This window comes from Leucoraja erinacea, chromosome 15 (genome assembly GCF_028641065.1).
Source record: "Leucoraja erinacea ecotype New England chromosome 15, Leri_hhj_1, whole genome shotgun sequence".
Classification (NCBI taxonomy): Eukaryota; Metazoa; Chordata; class Chondrichthyes; order Rajiformes; family Rajidae; genus Leucoraja; species Leucoraja erinaceus.
Window position 1 is genome coordinate 45,427,270 of NC_073391.1, and position 22,366 is coordinate 45,449,635.

Below are 22,366 nucleotides of genomic sequence, written 5' to 3' on the forward strand. Positions count from 1 at the left end.
TTCAGACTCTAATGGAAGATCCTTGACCTGAAGTAAATTATGTTTCTCATAGCACAAAAGCTATCTGATCTGCTAAGTGTTTCTGACACTATCTATTTTAGATACAGATTTCCAGCATGTTTTTCTTGTATTGAGTCCACATCTGGTACAAAGAGCCAATTGTTGGTCTGAATTAATCCCTTATAATCTTCCAAGCCTTCTGTGTCTGATTGAGTTTTGTGTCGAGGGACAGATCTGAATTCAGACTCTGTATGTATTTAAAGGAATGGGCTCATCTTTTACACTTTAGAGAAACAACATGGGAATAGGCCCTTTAGTCCACCGAGTCTGCATCGACCAGTGATCACCCAGTACACTAGTACTATCTTACACACCGGGGACAATTTACAGAAGTCAATTAACTTATAAACATGCATGTCTTTAGTGTGTAGGAGAAAACTGGAGAACACAGAGAAAACCCATGAGGTCACAGGGAAAATGTGCAAACTCCACAAAGACAGCACCCGTAGTCAGGATCAAACCCGGGCCCTGTAAGGCAGTAAATTTATCACTGCACAGATGTTTGATATGCAGTGCCCATCCTTATTATGGAGGAAAGGCGCCAATCAATTCACACACAGTAAACTCCCTGACGATTAGATAAACATTTGTGTGATGTTTATGTTGAACAGGATACAGGCGTAATGCCACAGGTCATCTTCAAAACAGCGCCAGGGGTCTTGTCTGTCCACCTGACAGAGTAAATAAAGTCTCAGTTTAAATACTCATCTGAAAATCATCATTGTTGACTGTGCAACCCTCCCTCAATAATGCACTGGACCAGCAGCCAACATTTTTATTCAGCAACCTGAACCGTGAGAATTTCAATACCACTTCTGAAATATCTCAACTGAACTCAGAAATCATATTGTCCTGTTCTAAATTTTTATCTTGTACTCGGTGATGCATTTCCCAGGTAATTTTGTCAGTTGTTAGAATAGGGGATTTACAGATTAGTGTAGTTTATTACTGTTATGTGTACCGCGGTACAGTGAAAAGCTTTTTTGTAGCGTGCTCTCCTGTCAACGAAAAGACTGTGCATAATTACAATCAAGCCGTCCACAGTGTACACATACAGGATAAAGGGTATAAAGCTTTGTGCAAGATATGGTCCAGCAAAGTCTGATTAAAGATAATCAAATGGTCTCCAATGGTAGATCAGGACCACTCTCTAGTCACAGAAATTAAGGACTCAAGACACTATATTTACATTAGAACCGATTTATTTTGCACAGAATCCAGAATATTAGACTCCAGCTCAATTACAGTACAAGGGTCTTTAAGATCAGCAGAAACAGAGCCCAATTGTGCCAGTGACCAGAGTTCAATGAGAGTTTTGGAGCACGGAAACAGACCCATTAGACCAACTCGTCCATGCAACCAAAATGCCCCACATATGCCAGTCCCACGCTGGCATTTGGCTCATATCCCTCTAAACATTTCCCATCCTGGGCGCGATGGGTGTGTCGCAGCTACACTGTTTAAATATTCCACCATTGAGCACCGTTGAACTTTGGTGTGGACTCTGGTGTGTGAGTAGATTAGATATCTGAGAGAATCCCTCCCACACTTGGAGCAGGTGAATTATCCCCAGTGTGATTTTGCTGATACAATAGAAACATAGAAAATAGGTGAAGCAGTAGGCCATTCGGTCCTTCGAGCCTGCACTGCCATTCAATATGATCATGGCTGAACATCCAACTTAGTATCCCATCCCTGCCTTCTCTCCATACCCCCCTGATCCCTTTAGCCACAAGGGCCACATCTAACTCCCTCTTAAAAATAGCCAATGAACTGGCCTCAACTACCTTCTGTGGCAGAGAATTCCACAGATTCACCTCTGTGTAAAAAATGATTTTCTCATCTTGGTCCTAAAAGATTTCCCCCTTATCCTTAAACTGTGACCCCTTGTTCTGGACTTCCCCAACATCGGGAACAATCTTCCTGCATCTAGCCTGTCCAACCCCTTAAGAATTTTATAAGTTTCTATAAGATCCCCCCTTAATCTTCTAAATTCTAGCGAGTACAAGCCGAGTCTATCCAGTCTTTCTTCATATGAAAATCCTGACATGCCAGGAATCAGTCTGATAAACTTTCTCTGTACTCCCTCTGAAGAAGGGTTCCAACCTGAAACATCACCCATCCATTTTCTCCAGAGATCCGAACATTGGAACTGGCAGGACGACTAGGATTGGGAAGGGGAGGAGGAAGAAGGAATGCAGGGGTTACATGAAATTAGAGAATTCAATTTTCATACCGCTGGGTTGTAAGCTGCCTAAGCAAGACATCAGGTGCTTCTCCTCCAATTTACATATGGCCTCACTCTGACAGTGGAGGAGGCCCAGGTCGGAAAGTATGAGAATGGGAAGGCGAGTTACCGCGTCAGTCACGGTGGACTGAGGGTAACCACCTTTTCCCTGGTCTAAACATGCTGGCATATCTACAGCTTAACTTCCTGAGTGAATCCTTTTAAATATGCTGAGCGGGTAGGCAACTCTTCCACGGCCTGAATACGCAGGTGAATCAACAAGTTGCACGCAACATCGACTCCCTCCTCGCACTCAGCTGGTGCACAGCTTCTCCCCGCTGTGAATCTGCTGATGTCTGTGCAGGTTGGATAACTGATTGAATCCTTTCCCACAGTCGGAGCAGGAGAACGGCCTCTCCTCGGTGTGGATCCGCTGGTGAATCACCAGGTTGGATGACTGGCTGAAGCCCTTCCCGCACTCGGAGCAGGAGAAAGGTCTCTCCCCGGTGTGGACCCGCTGGTGGGTCAAGAGGTTGGACGCATCAGTGAAGCCCTTCCCGCAGTCAGAGCAGATGAACGGCCTCTCCCCGGTGTGGACCCGCTGGTGGGTCAATAGGTTGGATGCGTCTGTGAATCCTTTCCCACAGTGGGAGCAGGTGAACGGCCTCTCCCCGGTGTGAATGCGCTGGTGTGTTTGCAAATTGCATGAATGACTGAACGCCTTCCCGCACTCGGAGCAGGTGAACGGCCTCTCTCCAGTGTGGATTCGCTGGTGCGTCTGTAGGTTGGATAGCTGAGTAAATCCCTTCCCACACTCCATGCAGGTGTACGGCCTCTCCCCGGTGTGTATCCGCTGGTGCATAAGCAAGGAGGACGAGTCAGTGAAGCCTTTTCCACACTCTGAGCAGGCGAAGGGCCTCTCCCCTGTGTGAATCCGCTGGTGTGTCTGCAGGTTGGATAACTGAGTGAACCCCTTCCCGCACTCAGAGCAGGTGTACGGCCTCTCACCGGTGTGGATCCGCTGGTGCATAAGCAGGGCTGATGACTCGGTGAATCCTTTCCCACACTCGGAGCAGGTGAATGGCCTCTCCCCGGTGTGGACGCGCTGGTGTCTCAGCAGATTGCACGCGTCAGTGAATCCCTTCCTGCACTCGGCGCAGGTGAACGGCCTCTCCCCGGTGTGAATCCGCTGGTGCGTCAGCAGGTTGTATGAATTACTGAATGTTTTCCCGCACTCGGAGCAGGTGAAGGGCCTCTTCCCACTGTGAATGAGCTGGTGGGTCAGCAGGTTGGACAGCTGAGCGAATCCCCTCCCACAGTCAGAGCACGTGAAGGGTCTCTCTCCAGTGTGAATCCGAAGGTGCATCAACAAGGAAGACGACTCAGTGAATCCCTTCCCACAGTGCGTGCAAGTGAATGGCCTCTCCCCGGTGTGGATCCGCTGGTGTGTCTGCAGGTTGGATAAGTGAGTGAACCGCCTCCCGCACTCGGAGCAGGGGAACGGTCTCTCCCCGGTGTGAATCCGCTGGTGCATCAATAAGGAAGATGACTCAGTGAATCCCTTCCCACAGTTGGAGCAGATGAACGGCCTCTCCCCAGTGTGAATCCGCTGGTGTATCTGCAGCTGGGATAACTGGTTGAATCCTTTCCCACACTCGGAGCAGGCGAACAGCTTCTCCCCAGTGTGGATCCGCTGGTGTCTCACCACGCTAGATGAGCGACTAAAACCCTTCCCGCACTCGGAGCAGGAGAAAGTTCTCCCTCCAGTGTGAACTCGGTGATGGGTCACCAGCTGAGATGACTTCTGGAATCCCTTCCCACACACAGAGCAGGTGAACGGCCTTTCCTTGGCATGAACTTGCTCGTGTTTCTTCAGCTTGGCATCCTGAATGAATCCCTTCCCGCACACCGGGCAGGTGAACAGCCTCTCCCCAGCATGAACCCACTGATGCCTCAGCAGGTTGGACGAATAAGTGAATGCTTTCCCACAGTCAAAGCAGATGAATGGCCTCTCCCCAGTGTGAACTCGCTGGCATCTCATCAGATTACTGGATTGCTTAACGGTTTTCCTGCAGCTAGAATGGCGAAACGGATTCATTGCTGTGGAGACAAGTGTTTAGTTTAGTTTAGTTTATTATTGTCATGTGTACCGAGGTACAGTGAAAAACATTTTTGTTGTGTGCTACCCAGTCAGCAGAAAGTCTATACATGATTACAATCAATCCATCCACAGTATACAGACACAAGATAAAGGGAATAATGTTTAGTGCAAAGTAAAATCCAGCAAAGTCCAATTAATTCCTGATTCCTGGGATGTCAGGACTTTCATATGAAGAAAGACTGGATAGACTCAGCTTGTACTCGCTAGAATTTAGAAGATTGAGGGGGGGATCTTATAGAAACTTACAAAATTCTTAAGGGGTTGGACAAGCTAGATGCAGGAAGATTGTTCCCGATGTTGGGGAAGTCCAGAACAAGGGGTCACAGTTTAAGGATAAGGGGGAAATCTTTTAGGACCGAGATGAGGAAAACATTTTTCACACAGAGAGTGGTGAATCTCTGGAATTCTCTGCCACAGAAAGTAGTTGAGGCCAGTTCATTGGCTATATTTAAGAGGGAGTTAGATGTGGCCCTTGTGGCTAAAGGGATCAGGGGGTATGGAGAGAAGGCAGGTACAGGATACTGAGTTGGATGATCAGCCATGATCATATTGAATGGCGGTGCAGGCTTGAAGGGCCAAATGGCCTACTTCTGCACCTATTTTCTATGTTTCTATGTTTCATACAAGTGTGTTTTGAATCGGCCAACTGCTTCCCAGATTCAAGGCAGGCCAAATTCTCCTCCCTATGTTGACTCTGATGCAGCTGGGAAAGCTATTGTCTTTTTTCCTGTTTAGAGATACATCGTGGAAACAGGCCCTTAAACAAATCAAGACCCAACCAGCCGACCAGCGACCAACCACACACCACGTCTGTCCTAAACACGAGGGTTAATTTATAGAGGGCTAATTAACCCACAAAACTGCACGCCTTTGGAATGTGGAAGGAAACCGGAGCACCAGTAGGAAACCCACGCGGGTCAACATGCAAACTCCGTACTGACACCACCCATTGTCAGGATTGAACCCGGGTCTCTAACGCTATAAGATTCAGATCAGATTCAACCTTATTGTCATTGTGCAGTGTACAGTACAGAGACAACGAAATGCAGTTAGCATCTCCCTAGAAGAGCGACATAAGGCAGCAACTATACAGCTGTGCAGCCCTATTATCGACCCTTTACATTGTTAAAAAATTGAACTGTGAAATGACTGCTCACCTTCTGGGCGGTCGATTATCCAAATGTCATGCATACACAGAAGATGTGTTTGCTTTCTCTTCCCTGTGAACTCAAGAATCTCTTCTCTGGCTGTCCAGTGAATTAAAGCTCTTCCCACGTTCTAAGATATGCAACATCTCTCACTCAGCTGCCTCTGTCTCCGGTCCTTCACCAGTGATAACAAGTTTTAAAGTCTTCTCCAAGACAATCATTTCTCCTTTAACATTCGCGGACGGTTGACGTTCAGTTGCTGATGAATTGAGTGGCAGAGTTAGATTTAGATGTTTGGTTTGAGACTTGTTTATCATATCTTGTAAAAGGAATTTGTAGGGCATCACTGAGTACAAGTTAGACATTGTAAAGTTTAGTTTAGAGATACATGGTGGAAACTGGGTCTTAGACCCACCGAGCACGCCGATCACCCATACATTGTATTACGTTATCCCACTTTCACATCCTATACACTAGGGGAAATTTAGTGAAGCCAATTAACCTACAACCCACACATCTTTGGAATGTGGGAGGAAACCAAAGCCCAAACCCAGAGAAAGCCCAAAGCCCAGAGAGGGATGAAAAAAAGGTGTGACACAAAATGATTGAAGAGTTTCAAATTGTGAAGCCAGAGAATGGAATGTAAAGCAATGGGAGAAATAAGTGAGAGTCTGGGGAGAGCAACGATGGGGGGGGGGGGGGGGGGGGGGACAATCATGTGATCATGCCTTGGCCCTGACTAGATCACACACTCAAGAACCGTAGTCAACTACTTTTTGTTTTAAACAGCAACTTTCAGGGTCACTTTGCTCTGTCACCAGCCTCACAGTTTACCAAGGCTGAATTTTATGCATGTTTTTTCATTGGCTATATTTAAGAGGGAGTTAGATGTGGCCCTTGTGGCTAAAGGGATCAGGGGGTATGGAGAGAAGGCAGGTACGGGGTACTGAGTTGGATGATCAGCCATGATCATATTGAATGGCGGTGCAGGCTCGAAGGGCCAAATGGCCTACTCCTGCACCTATTTTCTATGTTTCTACACTCCATTTCCCCGGTTTTCAATTTTACAGTTTAAGAGTGGAGTTGACTTCAGAAAGCTCAAAGCAAATATTATACTAAGACTCTCCCAGTCCATTGAGATCCATTTTCGCAGGGTCAGAACATTGTCAGCAATGCTGGCGTTTACTGCTCATCCTTGAGCAGGTGATGATGAGATGCCCTCTTGTGGCGGGAATCAGTGGCATTCATCATCACGGAAGGCTGTGGAGGCAACGTCATTGGACATTTTTCAAAGCTGAGATCGACGGGTTCTCGATTAGTAACGGTGTCAAAGGATACGGGGAAAAGGCAGGAGAATGGGGTTGAGAGGGAAAGATAGATCAGGCATGATTGAATGGCGGAGTAGAGTCAGTGGGCTGAATGGCTTATTTCTGCTCCTATGACTTACGAACTGCTGCAGTCCTTCTCGTGAGAGCACCCTGGAGACTGAGACCAAGTGACAATGAAGGACCGGCAGTATATTTCCCGGCTACAATTTCAGGGTGGTGGCAAAGGCAGGGTGATGAATGATTTTAGAAAGTAACTGGTTGGCATTTGGGAGAAATGTGCTGCATGGAGGTTTCGCCCTGGGAACTGGCATGAACCTAATATCCTCTGTCTCAGTCATTAGACACCACAGCACTGGTCAAGAGAGCCCAGCAGCGACTACACCCTCTCCGAAGACTACGTAAAGCAGGTCTCCCCACTACACACCTACGAACTTTTTATAAGGGGACAATCAAGAGCACATTAACCTGCGGCATCACTTCCTGGTTTGGGAGCTGCAAGGCGTACGAACGGCACCAACTAGACAGGATTGTGAAGACCGCCCGCAGGATTATTGGTGCTCCACTCCCTTTCCTGCTGGGCATATACAGGAAGAGATGTATCAGCAGAGCCATCTCCATCATCAAAGACCCCTACCACCCATCGCATCACATATTCTCCATCCTGCTATCTGGGAAGAGGTACAGGAGCATTAGCTGCAAAACCAGCAGGATGCTCCTCAGCTTCTTCCCGCAGGCTATATGACTGATAAACGGACTTTGCCCCCTGCCAAAGTATTGTCAAAGTATCGCGCACCAACCATCAACCTGGACACACTGCAGCAGAGCCACTGTCGTGCCACTGCCGATCGGAACGCCTGTTGATGTTTAGTAGAAAGTAGAGTGTTAATTTGTTCATGATATATGTATTTTTATTTCCATTTATTTTTACTGCACACTGAATGGACACTGGTTGAGCAACGTTTTTTTGTTTCCTCTGGGTATGTGAGTACTCAGGAAAATGACAATAAAGATATACAATACAATACAATAGAACATGTTCAGCATGCAATGGTATTTATCGACAGTCCTTCAGCTCTTATCCAATCGTTTTTTTAAAAACATTGCCTAACTGGACAACTCTGCACATTTATAGTCACCGCACTATATGATGGATGAGATTGCATTGGAGAGGATGCTGAGGAGATTCAGCAAAATATTTAAAGGACACAAAGTAGTGGAGTAACTCAGCAGGTCAGACAGCATCTCCGGAGAATATGGTTAGGTGACGTTTCGGGTCGGGAAGAAGAAGAGTCTCGACCGAAAATATCACCTACCCATGTTCTCCTGAGATGCTGCTTAACCTGCTGAGTTATTCCATCACTTTGTGTCCTTTTGTGTATTAACCAGCATCTGCAGTCCTTTGTTTCTTCACCAAAATATTGTCTTGGATGGAGCTTTTCAGTGATATGAGACTGGTCATCTTTTCCCTGGGGCAGAGTAGCATATATAGAGTAAATAGTAGGAAGCATTCCCTCACAGGAAAGGGAATAAGTTTGGGGTATGAGGTAAAAAGTTCAGAGAAGATGTGAGGAATAATTTTTTCTAGGGGGTAGAAGACCTTTAAGGAACTCGAATCCATTGCCTGAATGGGTGGTGGAGGCAGGGACTCTCACAACCAGTATTAAGGGCGACAGTGGTGCAGCGGTAGAGTTGCTGCATTACAGCGCCAGAGACCTGGGTTCGAACCTGACAACGGGGTGCTGTCTGTACGGAGTCTGTGTTCCCCTTGTGACCTTGTGGGTTTTCTCCAGGTGCTCTGGTTTCCTCCTACACTCCAGAGACGTACAAATGTGTAGGTTAAGTGGATTCTGTGAGATGTAAATTGTCCCTAATGTGTAAGATAGCAAAAGTGCACAGTGTGATTACTGGTCAGTACGGACTCGGTGGGCCAAAGAGCTTGTTTCCACACTGATTTTCTAGTTTATAAAAAAAGTATCTGGGTGGGCATTTGAATCTCCGACATATAAAAGTGCTTTGGACCAAGTGTATAAATGGGATATTAAAAGGATGGGTACTTGATGGTCAGCATTGACATGGTGGGCCAAATGGCTGTACTGGAGAACTCCACTACATTTTCTAGTATAATTCAACATTCTTGTTCCTTCGTGAACCTTATTCCCTTATTATAAATCGATATGCTGCAGCCCACCCTCTGATAATTTAGTTTTTAGCCTCCACAAACTTAGTGGATATCCCCGCGAGGATATTCTGAGAGACACAATGTTGAATTAAGGGCTGATAATCTACCACATCTCTTCAGACGCGGCAGTCCTCACTGCAGTAAATTATGCAGGGGTATTACCTGCACATAAATATCCAGCGTGTTTTGTTCATTGATGACAGGACTGGACAGAACTGGAGTTGAACGAGCCGCCTGCGATGCACTGAGGAGCCATAATCTTCTGTGATCTTTCTCTTCATTCTCTGACACCCATCAGAAGTCTTCCTGCAATAAAGAAATTGACTTTGAATAACAATCCCACGTTAATATTTAACAATGCATCTCAACAGAATGAAGATGTCCCTCACAGGGAAGGGCATAGGTTTGCGGTACGGGGTAAAAAGATCTGCGGAAGCATTTCTTTCTGGAGGGTAGAAGCCCTTTGGAAACTCGAATCCATTGCCCAGGCACTCTCACAACAAGTATTAGGGGCGGCACAGTGGCGCAGCGGTATAGTTGCTGTCTTATCGCGCCAGAGTCCCGGGGTCGATCCTGACAACGGGGTGCTGTCTGTACGTAGTCTGCGTTCCCCTTAGGACAAGAAGAGAGGCACCAAAATCTGAATGGGGAACAAATGTGAACTATTGTGGGAAAATTATTGTTCTACATTATTATTGTAGATGTTGGAAATTAAAATGAAAACAAATAATGCTGCAATTGACCAGCACTGGGGCAGAGGGTGAGGCGGGAAGGGCCGGGAGATTCTCGGTGAGGGGGTGTTTCTGGAGATCGCACCGACTCTCCCCCAAACGGGGACTGCTCCTCTGGGTCCATTGATATCCTTCTGTCGATCAGAGACAAAGATCATTTGACCAGAGCCGCATCCCGTCGATCTTCCGCTCCGCCCCGCCGCCCTTCGGATTCCTCTTTCTTCCTCTCTCCCTCCGGCCACACTGCGCATACTCAACACCGACGTGACAGGAGCCGGTGCTCTCTGGTCCACTGCCCCAGTAACGCGGATAGGGCGCTCTCCAACGCGCACTAATATCTGGGTACTCCGACCACCATTTCAAGAATTGGTCACTCGCATCTAAATAGCTTTGTCGAGCCTTTCTGTCCCGGGCCTCCACCATTGCCAGATGAGACCACACTCAAACTGGAGGAACAGCACCTCATATTTTGCCTGGGTAGCTTACAAGCCAACGGTATGAATGTCGATAGACACAAAATGCTGGAGTAACTCAGCGGGACAGGCAGCATCTCTGGAGAGAAAGAATGGGTGACGTTTCGGGTTGAGACCCTTCTTCAGACTTCGTCATCTATTCCTTTTCTCGAGAGATGCTGCCTGTCCCGCTCCAGCATTTTGTGTCTATCTTCGGTTTAAACCAGCATCTGCAGTTCCTCCCTGCACAAAACACTAATTAGACTGCACTTGGTCTATTGTGAGCAGCACTGGTCTTCTTTACTACAGGACGATCCGAAGCTGTCAAGAATCCACCTTGGCAGAAACCTTTAATTAAATGGCGGCTACTCTCGCCCACAAACCACCGCGAGTGAGAGAGCGCTCAATCCAAGTCGAAGCCGCGATGACCACGCATGCGCGTGCGCCAAGGACCGGGAGCATGCGCAGTTCCACCCGTCGGCGGAGGTTTCCAGAAGGTCAGCGGCAGGTAGGAGGGGAGCGGCTATTATTTCCCCGCGGTAACGGGGTGAGATTCGGGCCGGAGATGTTACCTTCAGATCGGGGAAGGGGTGGTGGGAGGAGGTGGCGCCGAGGGGGGGGAGGAGCTGAGCAGCGTCTCCACCCCCTGACCCGCTCGGCCCCGCCCACCGCTCCCGGGGACCGGGCATGCGCGAGGCAGCCGGCAGGCGCGGGGGGAGGGGCAGCGGTTCTCTGACGCAGCGGGTAGAGCCGTTGCCTCCAGGTGCCAAAGACACGGGTTCGATCCCGACTTCGGGTGCTGTCTGTCGAGTTTGCACATTCACCCTATGACCGCGTGGGTTTCCTCCCACTACCTAAAGGTGGGCGGGTTTGTAGGTTAATTGCACAAATATTGTTTTTTTTAATTTTTTTACTTTTTTTCAAGAGTGAAGAGGGTTTTATAGGGTGATTTCACCAAAGGTCAAATGAGCGTAGATCCCCCCTCACGTTACCGAAAATTTTAACTGGAGGACATCTCAGTTTGGTACATGTAAGTGAATGGGGAAACACGCACTTTCCCACCCGTTAAAAACATGGAAAACGGCCGATATTTGAGCTGAAATTTTCTGTGCTAGTCGGGGTGACCGTGAAGCACAGCGACCTAAATTTTCAGGCAAAAAAAAAGATAGAAAGTGAGGTAATTACAAGAGGGAGCTGAAGGTAGAAAGCGGCGGAAGTGAACAGCTGACAATTGCCGTGGTGATTTTAAGATCCAAAATATCGGGAATTATCGCGTTTGCTCGCTGAATTTCATCAAAATTAAGGCATTATTAACTTACTTTTGATGAAATTCAGCGAGCAAACGCGACAATTCCCGATATTTTGGATTTAAAATCACCCTATTGCCACGTCTGCATCCCAGGGTACTTAAGGAAGTGGCTCTAGAAATCGTGGTTGATCATTTTCCAAAGTTCTGTAGATTCAGGATCAGTTCCTGTGGATTGGAGGGTACCTAAAGTTATCCAACTTTTTAAGAATGGAGGTAGGGAGAAAGCAGGGAATTATAGACCAGTTAACCTGACATCGGTGGTGGGGAGTCAATTATAAAAGATGAAATAGCGGCACATTTAGATAGAAGTAACAGGATTGGTCTGAGTCAGCATGGATTTAGGAAGGGGAAAATCATGCTTGACTAATCTTCTGGCATTTTTTTAGTATGTAACTAGGAAAATGGACAAGGGAGAGCCAGTGAATGTAGTGTACTTGGACTTTCAGAAAGCATTTGATAAGGTCCCACATAAGAGATTAGTGGGCAAAATTAGAGCACATGGTATTGGGAGTACGGTACTGACTTGGATAGAAAATCAGTTGGCAGACAGGAAATAAAGAGTAGGAATTAATAGGTTCCATTCAGAATGACAGGCAGTGACTAGTGGGGTACCGCAAGGCTCGGTGCTGGGACCGCAGCTATTTACAACGTACATTGATGATTTAGATGAAGGGATAATAAGTAACATTAGCACATTTGCAAATGACACAAAGCTGGATGGCATCGTGAACTGTGAGGAGGATGCTATGAGGATGCAGGGTGACTTGGACAGGTTGGGTGAGTGGGCAGATGCATGGCAGATGTAGTTTACTGTGAATAAATGTGAGGTTATGCACTTTGATGGCAAGAACAGGAATGCAGATTATTATCTGAATGGTGTCAATTTAGGAAAAGGGGAAGTACAACGAGATCTGGATGTCCTTGTTCATCAGTCACTGAAAGTAAGCATGCAGGTATAGCAGGCAGTGAAGAAAGCTAATGGCATGTTGGCCTTCACAACAAGAGGAGGTGGGTATGGGAGCAAAGAAGTCCTTCTGCAGTTGTACAGGGCCCTAGTGAGACCACACCTGGAGTATTGTGTGCGGTTTTGTTCTCCAAATTTGAGGAAGGACATTCTTGCAATTGAGGGAGTGTAGCGTTGGTTCACGAGGTTAATTCCCGGGATGACGGGACTGTCATATGTTGAAAGAATGGGTTGTATGCATTGGAATTTAGAAGGATGAGAGGGCATCTTATTGAAACATATAAGATTATTAAGGGATTGGACACGCTAGAGGCAGGAAACATGTTCCCGATGTTGGGGGAGTCCAGAACCATGGGCCACAGTTTAAGAATAAGGGATTGGCCATTTAGAATGGAGATGAGGAAAAACGTTTTCATCCAGATAGTTATGAATCTGGAAATCTCTGCCTCTGAAGGCAAAGGACAATTCTCTGAATGCTTTCAAGAGAGAGTTAGATGGAGCTCTTAAAGATAGCAGAGTCAAGAGATATGGGGAGAAGGCAGGAATGGTGTACTGATTGTTGATGATCAGCCATGATCACAGTGAATGGAGGTGCTGGCTCGAAGGGCCGAATGGCCTACTCCTGCACCTATTGTCTATTGTGACCTGAAACAGAAAACTACATTTTTACTTGCAACAGCACACCAGATATGTAAACATAATACTCTGTAAAACCCATACTAAACAATTAATGCCACAGACGGCGGTGAAGGCCAAGTCAATGGGTATTTTTAAAGCAATGATTGATCAGTTCTTGATTAGTAAGGAATCCTTCATGTTCTCGGCATTCGAAGGGTTTTTAAGAACCAAGGGATGTAATGCAATGGAGATCAGGAAAATGCTTCTCCAGATAGTTATGAATGCATCGAAATCTCAAGCCTCTTATTCATTGACATACCAATCTGAATCTTCCAAGAGTAGAAGTTAGATCATAGCTCTAATCATACTTATTAGTCAAGTAGATTTTGGGAGAAGGCAGGAATTTGATTTGCCATACAGTGATGACCAATAAAAATCACAAACACACAAAATACATTTTAACATCGAACATCCACCACCTTGACTCCTGCACGTTTGTCACTGTGATGACCTGAAAAAAAACTACAATCTCTACTTGTCCCAGCACACCAGGGGCCTCGAGCCATAATACTCTGTTGACAGGGCAATCTTGGCTCCCGCAACCAGCGATCAAGCTCCTGCTTTGGGGTGGGGGTATCTCAGCTCCCACGCACAGAGAGATTGGTCCCCGGGTCGGGGCTAGTTGAAACTTTTTGCATCCTTTTGAGCTCCCGACATCGGTCTCTATCTGAGACTGCGGCTCCTCGATGGTGAAATCCGCAGGCCGCTGTTGGAGCGTTGATCCCAGGCAAGGGATCGGCTCCGATGGTAAGTCCATGTCCACACGGTGGGGCTCAAAGTCAGTCCCGAGCAAGGCCTCCAGCTCCATGATGTTAGGTCACAGATATGATCCGGAAAACAATTGCATCTCAGGCAAGGTAAGAGATTGAAATAAGTTTCCCCCGCCCACCACCCACATAAAACAGACCAGAGAACATTAACACAAACTTTTAAAACACACTCAAAATAACAAAAAAAAGACAAAAAGACAGATAGACGGAAGTATTACTTCAAAAAGGCCTCCCATTAAAATGCTAATGCACATATACAGGTTCTGTCTTCAGAAAAATTGGAATATTATTGGAAAATCGGCCTACTATCACCTCAAAAACGTAGCAAGATTAAGAGGACTCATGTCATTTCAAGACTTAGAAAAACTGGTACATGCCTTTATTAATAGCAGGCTAGATTATTGTAACGGTCTCCTTGCAGGTCTTCCTAAAAAAACTGTCAGGCAGCTACAGCTTGTTCAGAACGCTGTTGCTAGAGTTCTAACAAAGACCAAAAAATTTGAACACATTACACCAATTCTTAAATCCTTACATTGGCTCCCTGTATGTCAGATAATTGATTTTAAAATCCTGCTGCTCACCTACATGGTTTAGGACCAAAGTATATCACTGACATGCTTCCACTATTTAAGCCTTCTAGACCGCTAAGATCTTCTGAAACCAATCTGTTAGTGATTCCCAGAGTAAATACAAAACATGGGAAAGCAGGATTTAGTTTCTATGCAACAAATAGCTGGAATAAACTTCCTGAAGATTTAAGACTTGCCTCAACTTTGACCACTTTTAAAACAAGACTGAAAACTTTTACGTTTACTTTAGCTTTCAGCTAAATCTTAACTACATTGCACTTTTAACTTTTGCACTTTTTATAATGCATTTTTAATTTTGCTTTTCTTTTCTTTTAGTTCTATTTTATTTCATTTTATTATTTCATTTTATTGTATGACATGTTTTTATGTGAAGCACTTTGAGTCTGCCTCGTGTATGAAATGTGCTATATAAATAAAGTTGCCTTGCCTTGCCTTGCCATGACCATTTATTATACCTTTATTCCTGGTTCAAACCTATACAACCCGTGAAGCCTTTGGGAAGTAGAATAACATGTGAAAATCGGCAAAGGCAATCCTAAATAGCCCAGACTGGTGTTTGAAAGTTTTCATTTTGATCGGAATTGTATCTAAAAAAAATTAAGATTTTTTTTCTTAATCTCCAATGTTTTGCAATAAAGTTTTATTCAAGCAGACTTGGCATTTTTTAAATATATGTGGACAAACTTTCTTGTTCCAATTATGTGTTTATAAAGGCATTTCCCTCCCCTCTCCTCCCCTCCCGTCCCCACTCCTGTCCTGTACTCCCCTCTCCGCACCTCTCCTCTCCAGAGAGTATTGGCTTTGGGTCAGTGCTGGTGAGTCTGTACAAGATGAGAATTTTAGTAATATACAAGACCAAGTGGGACCCGTTGGGCTCCATCCCCAAACGCGCGGGGGGAGGGGGGCAGTGTCGGCGCTCACCGCGGAGCCAATCACGCCCCCACAAGAAAAAATCAGGGATTTACACCAGTTCTATGTTATCCAACTTTCTCATCCACTCCTAACACATGAGGGGGGCAATTTATAGAGGGTCAATTAACCTACAACCCCACACGTATTTGGGATGTGGGAGGAAACCGGAACACCCGGAGGGAAAACGTGCAAACTCCACTGAGGTCAGGATTGAACCCGGGCCTCTGGAGCTGCGAGGCAGCAGCTCTACCAACTGTGTCTCTGTGCCCAGACCGAGGTTAGATGGACAAGCTTTTCCCTTTGAGAATAGGGAAGATTCAAACAAGAGGACATGACTTCAGAATTAAGGGACAGAAGTTTAGGGGTAATATGAGGGGGAACTTCTTTACTCAGAGAGTGATAACGGTGTGGAATGAGCTTCCAGTGGAAGTGGTGGAGGCAGGTTCATTGGTATCATTTAAAAATAAATTGGATAGGCATATGGATGAGAAGGGAATGGAGGGTTATGGTATGAGTGCAGGCAGGTGGGACTAAGGGGAAAAAAAAATTGTTCGGCACGGACTTGTAGGGCTGAGATGGCCTGTTTCCGTGCTGTAATTGTTATATGGTTGTATGGTTATATGGTAATCTATCACCCCTGCTCCAATTCCAGTCAATCTCTGCACCTCCAGATGCTCCATTTTCCTCCCACTTCCCAAAGACGTGCGGGTGTGTAGGTTAGTTGGCCAGTGTGGTTTGCCCCTAGTGTCTGGGGATTGGATGAGAAAGTGGGATAGCATAGAACTAGTGTGAATGGGTGATTGATGGTCGGTGTTGACTCGATGGGCCAAAGGGCCTGTTTACCAGTTTGATTTTGAAAATCGGACAAACCAGAATATGGTGACTTCCAACTAAGTTGCTTCGTAAGATTTAATTGAAGGGTAAATAACTGTTGGCACCCTGAGAGAAACTCTCCTGCCCCTCATGAACATTTTACAGGAAATGTTTTTGTCCACTTGGACGGAAGGTTTTCCTGAAGGAATTGTTACTTTAAATTTATTGATGTCAGGTGTACCGAGGGACAGTTAAAAGCTTTGTTTTGCATGGTATCAAATCAGATAATACTATACATGGATGCAATTAAGTCAAACTTAAGTACAATAGGTAGAGCAAAGGGAAAGATAGAAAGTGCAGCATATGATCAGCCATGATCATATTGAATGGCGGTGCAGGCTCGAAGGGCCGAATGGCCTACCCCTGCACCTATTTTCTATGTTTCTATGTCTATATAGTTTTCAGTATTGTTAAAAAAAAGTTTTTAGACTTTGGAATTTAGAGATACAACGTGGAAACGGGCCCTTCGGGCTGCCGAGTCTGCACCGACTATCAACCACCCATACACTAGCACTGTCGTACACATTAGGGAACATTTACAGAAACAAATTAACCTACAAACCTGTTTAAGGAACTGCAGATGCTGGAAAACCTACAAACCCGTATGTCTTTGGAGTGTGGGAGGAAATTGAAAGACCCGGAGAAAACCCACGCTGTCACAGGGAGAACGCACACACTCCACACTGACAGTACCCTTAGTCGGGATCTAACCTGGGTCTCTGGCGCTGCAAGACAGCAACTCTACTTCTACGCCACTTTTCCGCCATCATGGGCAAGTTCCAGAGACTGCAATGAGTCCAATGGCTGCAATGAGGAAGGTTGGAGAATTGGGACTGTATCCAAGCTTCTGAACGGACCATTCAGAAGCCTGATAACAGAGAAGAAAGACCTGTTCGTAAGTCTAGTGGCGAGCGCTATCAAGCTTCTGTATCCTCTGCCCGACAGGAGGAAGGAATGACGGGGGGGGGGGGGGGGGGGGGGGGGGTCTTTGATCACGTCGGCTGCTTTCCTGAGGCATCGTGAAATGTAGATGGAGTTAATGATGGGGAGATAGGCACAAAATGCTGGAGTAACTCAGCGGGACAGGCAGCATCTCTGGATTGAAGGAATGGGTGCCCCTTTGGATCGAGACCCTTCTTCAGATGGGGATTCTGGTCTGTGTGGTGCACTGGGCTACATCCACAACTTTCTGCAATTTCTGAATATAGACACAAAAAGCTGGAGTAACAGCCGGTCAGACAGCATCTCTGGAGAAAAGGAATCCTTGATGTTTCGGGGCGAGACCTTTCGTCTGAAGAAGGGTCTCTTAACATGAAACACCTATTCCTTTTCTCCAGAGATGTTGTCTGACCTGCTGACAAGAATGGTATCAGCTGACCAAGGAAACTAGAACTAGTTGTTCTGCGTTTTTATCCTTTTCTGCGAAAACTTCTGTGAACTCCTTTTGCAGGGCACGGAGGGGGCAGGATCAGAAGAGGGAAGCTCATCACATCTGCCAGGGTCGCCCCGTATTCCAGGATCTGGAAAACCACGGGAAGAGGAACGTTAGTCTTGTTGCGCGTCTGAGATCTCGACGTGTCTGGCGAGGCCGAGAGACCTCACGTTCAAGTAGAAGAGGTTACAGTTCCGGAGTCCGTGACCGTGGACGGAGCTTTAAACCGTGACACACTTGGAGAGTTGCTGCCTTTCAGTGTCACATACCCAGGTTTGACTCTGACTACGGGTGCTGTCTGTACAGAGTTTGTACATTCTCCCGGTGACCACCGTGGGTTTCTCCGGGTGCACCGGTTTTCTCCCACATCCCAAAAATGTGCAAGGTTGTAGGTCGATTTGCTTCTGTCAATTGTGCCCGGTGAGTAGGATAGAACTAGTGCGAATGGGTGATCGCTAGTCAGCAAGGACACAGTGGGCCGTAGTGCCCTTTCCACGCTGCACCTCCAAACTGAACTGAAGGAGTGGATCAACGTTCCCCTGAAGAAGGGTTTCAGCCCGAAACGTTGCCTATTTCCTTCGCTCCATAGATGCTGCTGCACCCGCTGAGTTTCTCCAGCATTTTTGTGTACCTTCGATTTTCCAGCATCTGCAGTTCCTTCTCAAACACCCCTGATAAACATCTCTGCTGGTTGAAAACAAAACATGTTCTCGCCGCTGTATGGGTCTTCTGCATCGCGGTGGGGAGAGACTGCTACCTGTTCTGTGTCTGGCAAGTGGGCCACAGATTTACCAACGTGTACACAACTCTGCTAATGCTTCACAACACGAATCAAACACTTGTGTTGCTCCCGAGGCAAGGATTTGTGAACATTTCTGTGCCCCGCAGTACGCTTGAGATGCCTGTCACTTGCTCAGAGTGTGGAAAATGGTTGTCCAATTCCTCTCAGCTGATGATCCATCGGCGGATCCACACCGGAGAGAGGCCGTTCAGCTGCTCCGAGTGCGGGAAGGGATTCACTCAGTCGTCTCATCTGGTGACCCACCAGCGGGTCCACAGCGGGGAGAGGCCGTTCATCTGTTCCGAGTGCGGCATGTCCTTCAGCCGCTCGTCCATTCTGGTGACCCACCGGCGAGTCCGCACCAAGGAGAGGCCATTCACCTGCACGGAGTGCGGCGTGGGCTTCAGCCGCTCGTCCAACCTGGTGACCCATCGGCGGGTCCACACCGGGGAGAGGCCGTTCACCTGCCCCGAGTGCGGGAAGGTGTTCAGCCGCGCCTCCCACCTTCTGACCCACCGACAGGTCCACGCCGGGGAGAGGCCGATCACCTGCCCCGTGTGCGGGAAGGGCCTGGCCGATTATTCCCAGCTGCTGAGCCACCAGCGGCTCCACTCCGCCGACAAGCCGTTTCCCTGCCCAGACTGCCGGAAGGGCTTCACCCACTCGACCAAACTGAAGCGGCACCAGCGGGTCCACACCGGGGAGAGGCCATTCACCTGCTCCGAGTGCGGGATGGGCTTCAGCCGATCGTCCGTCCTGGTGGTTCACCAGCGAGTCCACACCGGGGAGAGGCCCTTCACCTGCTCTGAGTGCGGGAAAGGCTTCACCCAGTTGTCCCATCTGCTCCAACACCAGAGGGTCCACACTGGAGAGAGGCCGTTCACCTGCGCCGAGTGCGGCAAGGGATTCACAGAATCGTCCGGACTGCTGAGCCACCGGAGGGTCCACACCGGGGAGAGACCCTTCACCTGTTTCGAGTGCGGGAAGGGATTCATTGAGTTCTCCAAACTGCAGAAACACCGGCGCGTCCACATGGGGACGAAGCTTTAAATGCTCCTTCTTGATTAGTAGATTAGATTAGATCCTTTATTTGTCATTCAGACCTTTCGGTCTGAACGAAATGTCGTTGCCTGCAGCCATACATATAATAATAAACAACAAAACACACAATAAACACAAATTAACATCCACCACAGTGAGTTCACCAGGCACCTCCTCACTGTGATGGAGGCAAAAGTCTTAAAGTTACTGTCTCTTCCCTCCTCATTCTCCCTCTGCGCTGAGGCGATATGTTGTTACCCCACCGGGCGATGGTAGTCAGTCCCGCGGCTCTCCGCGAACGGGCCGGTTCGCGGAGCTCGGTTGAGAGAGTTATGGGTCGAGGGCAGGGAGAATGGGGTTGAGAGGGAAAGGTAGATCAGCCGTGATTGAATGGCGGAGCAGACTTGATGGGCCGAATGTCCTAATTCTGCTCCGAGAACTTATGAACTTATGCTCCGTGGACGGAACATACAAACACCGCAACTGCTGAGATGCCAGTGTGTGTGTTGGCGATTAACGGGCAGAAAGTTTAGTTTAGAGATACAGTGTTAGGGTGTTTAACCAGGTGACAATTCTAGGGGGACAAATGCAGGGTTAAAGTTCAAGTTCAAGTTCAAGTGAGTTTATTGTCGTGTCCCTGTATAGGACAATGAAATTCTTGCTTTGCTTCAGCATACAGAACATAATAGGCATTTACTACAAAACAGATGTGTCCATATACCACAATATAAATATATACACACATGAATAATAAGCTGATAAGAGTGCAAATAACAGAACATGGTTTATTAATAATCAGAGTTTTGTCCGAGCCAGGTTTAATAGCCTGATGGCTGTGGGGAAGTAGCTATTCCTGAACCTGGTTGTTGCAGTCATCAGGCTCCTGTACCTTCTACCTGAAGGTAGCAGGGAGACGAGTGTGTGGCCAGGATGGTGTGGGTCTTTGATGTTGCTGCCAGCCTTTTTGAGGCAGCGACTGCGATAAATCCCCTCGATGGAAGGAAGGTCAGAGCCGAAGATGGACTGGGCAGTGTTTACTACCTAAAGGTCGCCAAGGTTAGAATAAATGTGAGACGGTACACAAAAATGCTGGAGAAACTCAGCGGGTGCAGCAGCATCTATGGAGCGAAGGTTATAGGCAACGTTTCTGCCCGAAACGTTGCCTATTTCCTTCGCTCCATAGATGCTGCTGCACCCGCTGAGTTTCTCCAGCATTTTTGTGCACCTTCGATTTTCCAGCATCTGCAGTTCCTTCTTAAACGCTTTGAATAAATGTGAGACGGTAACAAATGTTTGAGCTTCTAGCGCGGCAGAGTGGCGCAGCTAGTGAGCCTCTGCATCAGCGCCTGACAGCCCAGTTTGCTCCTGACCTCCTGCTGTCTGTGTGTGCACATTCCCGCTATGACCGCGTGGGTTTCCTCCCACATCCCAAAGATGTGCAGGTTTGAAGGTTAATCGGCCTGTGTAAATTACCCCTAGTTTGCAGGGAGGGAATGAGAAAGTGGGATAACTAGAACTGGTATGAATGGGTGTTCAGATTCAGATTCAGATTCAATTTTAATTGTCAGTGTACAGTACAGAGACAACGAAATGCATTAGACAACGAAATGTTCGATGGTTGGCGTAGATTCACTTTACATGCTGTTCATATCTTATGCCCCTGTCCCACTTAGGAAACCTGAACGGAAACCTCTGGAGACTTTGCGCCCCACCCAAGGTTTCCGTGCGGTTCCCGGAGGTTTTTGTCAGTCTCCCTACCTGCTTCCACTACCTGCAACCTCCGGAACCGCACGGAAACCTTGGGTGGGGCGCAAAGTCCCCAGAGGTTTCCGTTCAGGTTTCCTAAGTGGGACAGGGGCTTAACTTTTTTAGACTTCTGTACTGAGATCAACAAGGTTTTGGCAGTCAGATCCTCTTTGTCCTCCAGCCCGCTGAGTGTGTCCCTATTTGTTCTCGGCCCCCCCCCCCCCCCCCCCCCCCTCTTGGTTTCTCGACTCCACTCAGCCCAACCCAGACACTGAACGATTGTGGGAGCAGGTGGCCAGGGCCGAATGGCCTGGACTAGGTTCTTGCCCAATCCCATAAATACCAGTGGTAACTGCACGTCAATGTAAATTTGGTGTTTATAAGCAAGGTTTTTATTTGTTGAAAATGCGTGTTGCTTTAATAAAACAAGTTCCTTTGTCTTAAATTTGTCTTCTTGAATTTTTTGAAGAGGTTACTAGGGAAATTGACGAGGGTAAAGCAGTGGATGTTGTCTATATGGACTTTAGTAAGGCCTTTGACAAGGTTCCTCATGGAAGGTTGGTTAAGAAGGTTCAACTGTTGGGTATAAATGCAGGAATAGCAAGATGGATTCAACAGTGGCTGAATGGGAGAAGCCAGAGGGTAATGGTGGATGGCTGTTTATCGGGTTGGAGGCAGGTGACTAGTGGGGTGCCTCAGGGATCTGTGTTGGGTCCTTTGTTGTTTGTCATGTACATTAATGATCTGGATGAAGGTGTGGTAAATTGGATTAGTAAGTATGCAGATGATACCAAGATAGGGGGTGTTGTGGATAATGAAGGGGATTTCCAAAGTCTAATTTCCAAAGAGTGATTTAGGCCATTTGGAAAAATGGGCTGAAAGATGGCAGATAGAGTTTAATGCTGATAAATGTGAGGTGCTACACCTTGGCAGGACAAATCAAAATAGGACGTACATGGTAAATGGTAGGGAATTGAAGAATAC

At 47.1% G+C, this 22,366-nt stretch overlaps 2 protein-coding genes across 5 annotated transcripts in view; one reads left to right on the forward strand and one right to left on the reverse strand.

Moving 5' to 3' along the window:
* LOC129703875 (zinc finger protein 208-like) overlaps positions 1-22,366 on the forward strand; it is a 92,392-nt gene that overhangs the window by 11,054 nt on the left and 58,972 nt on the right. Inside the window, exon 4 of the mRNA XM_055646549.1 lies at positions 18,764-19,584. Coding sequence (XP_055502524.1) covers positions 18,764-19,584 — 821 coding nt within the window. The remainder of the gene's footprint in view (positions 1-18,763; positions 19,585-22,366) is intronic.
* Positions 1,227-9,338, reverse strand: LOC129704304 (gastrula zinc finger protein XlCGF57.1-like). 4 transcript variants are annotated; one of them, XM_055647341.1, is made up of 4 exons: positions 9,266-9,338; positions 7,390-7,495; positions 5,606-5,855; positions 1,227-4,387 (listed from the first exon to the last, which is right to left on the reverse strand). In XM_055647341.1, exons 3-4 carry the CDS (start codon positions 5,637-5,639, stop codon positions 2,601-2,603), a joined length of 1,821 nt encoding a protein of 606 aa, XP_055503316.1. In that variant the 5' UTR covers positions 5,640-5,855; positions 7,390-7,495; positions 9,266-9,338; the 3' UTR covers positions 1,227-2,600. The 4 variants fall into 4 exon arrangements, with proteins under 4 accessions (XP_055503316.1, XP_055503314.1, XP_055503315.1 ...); XM_055647339.1 differs by having other exon boundaries at positions 7,390-7,498; positions 9,266-9,332; XM_055647340.1 differs by lacking the exon at positions 7,390-7,495.

Excerpts from the sequence above, each read along its gene's own strand:
- LOC129704304 (XM_055647340.1), bottom strand. The coding sequence starts at position 5,639 with ATGCATGACATTTGGATAATCGACCGCCCAGAAG. Across the intron at positions 4,388-5,605 it reads GATAATCGACCGCCCAGAAG|CAATGAATCCGTTTCGCCAT; the intron begins GTGAGCAGTCAT and ends TTGTCTCCACAG.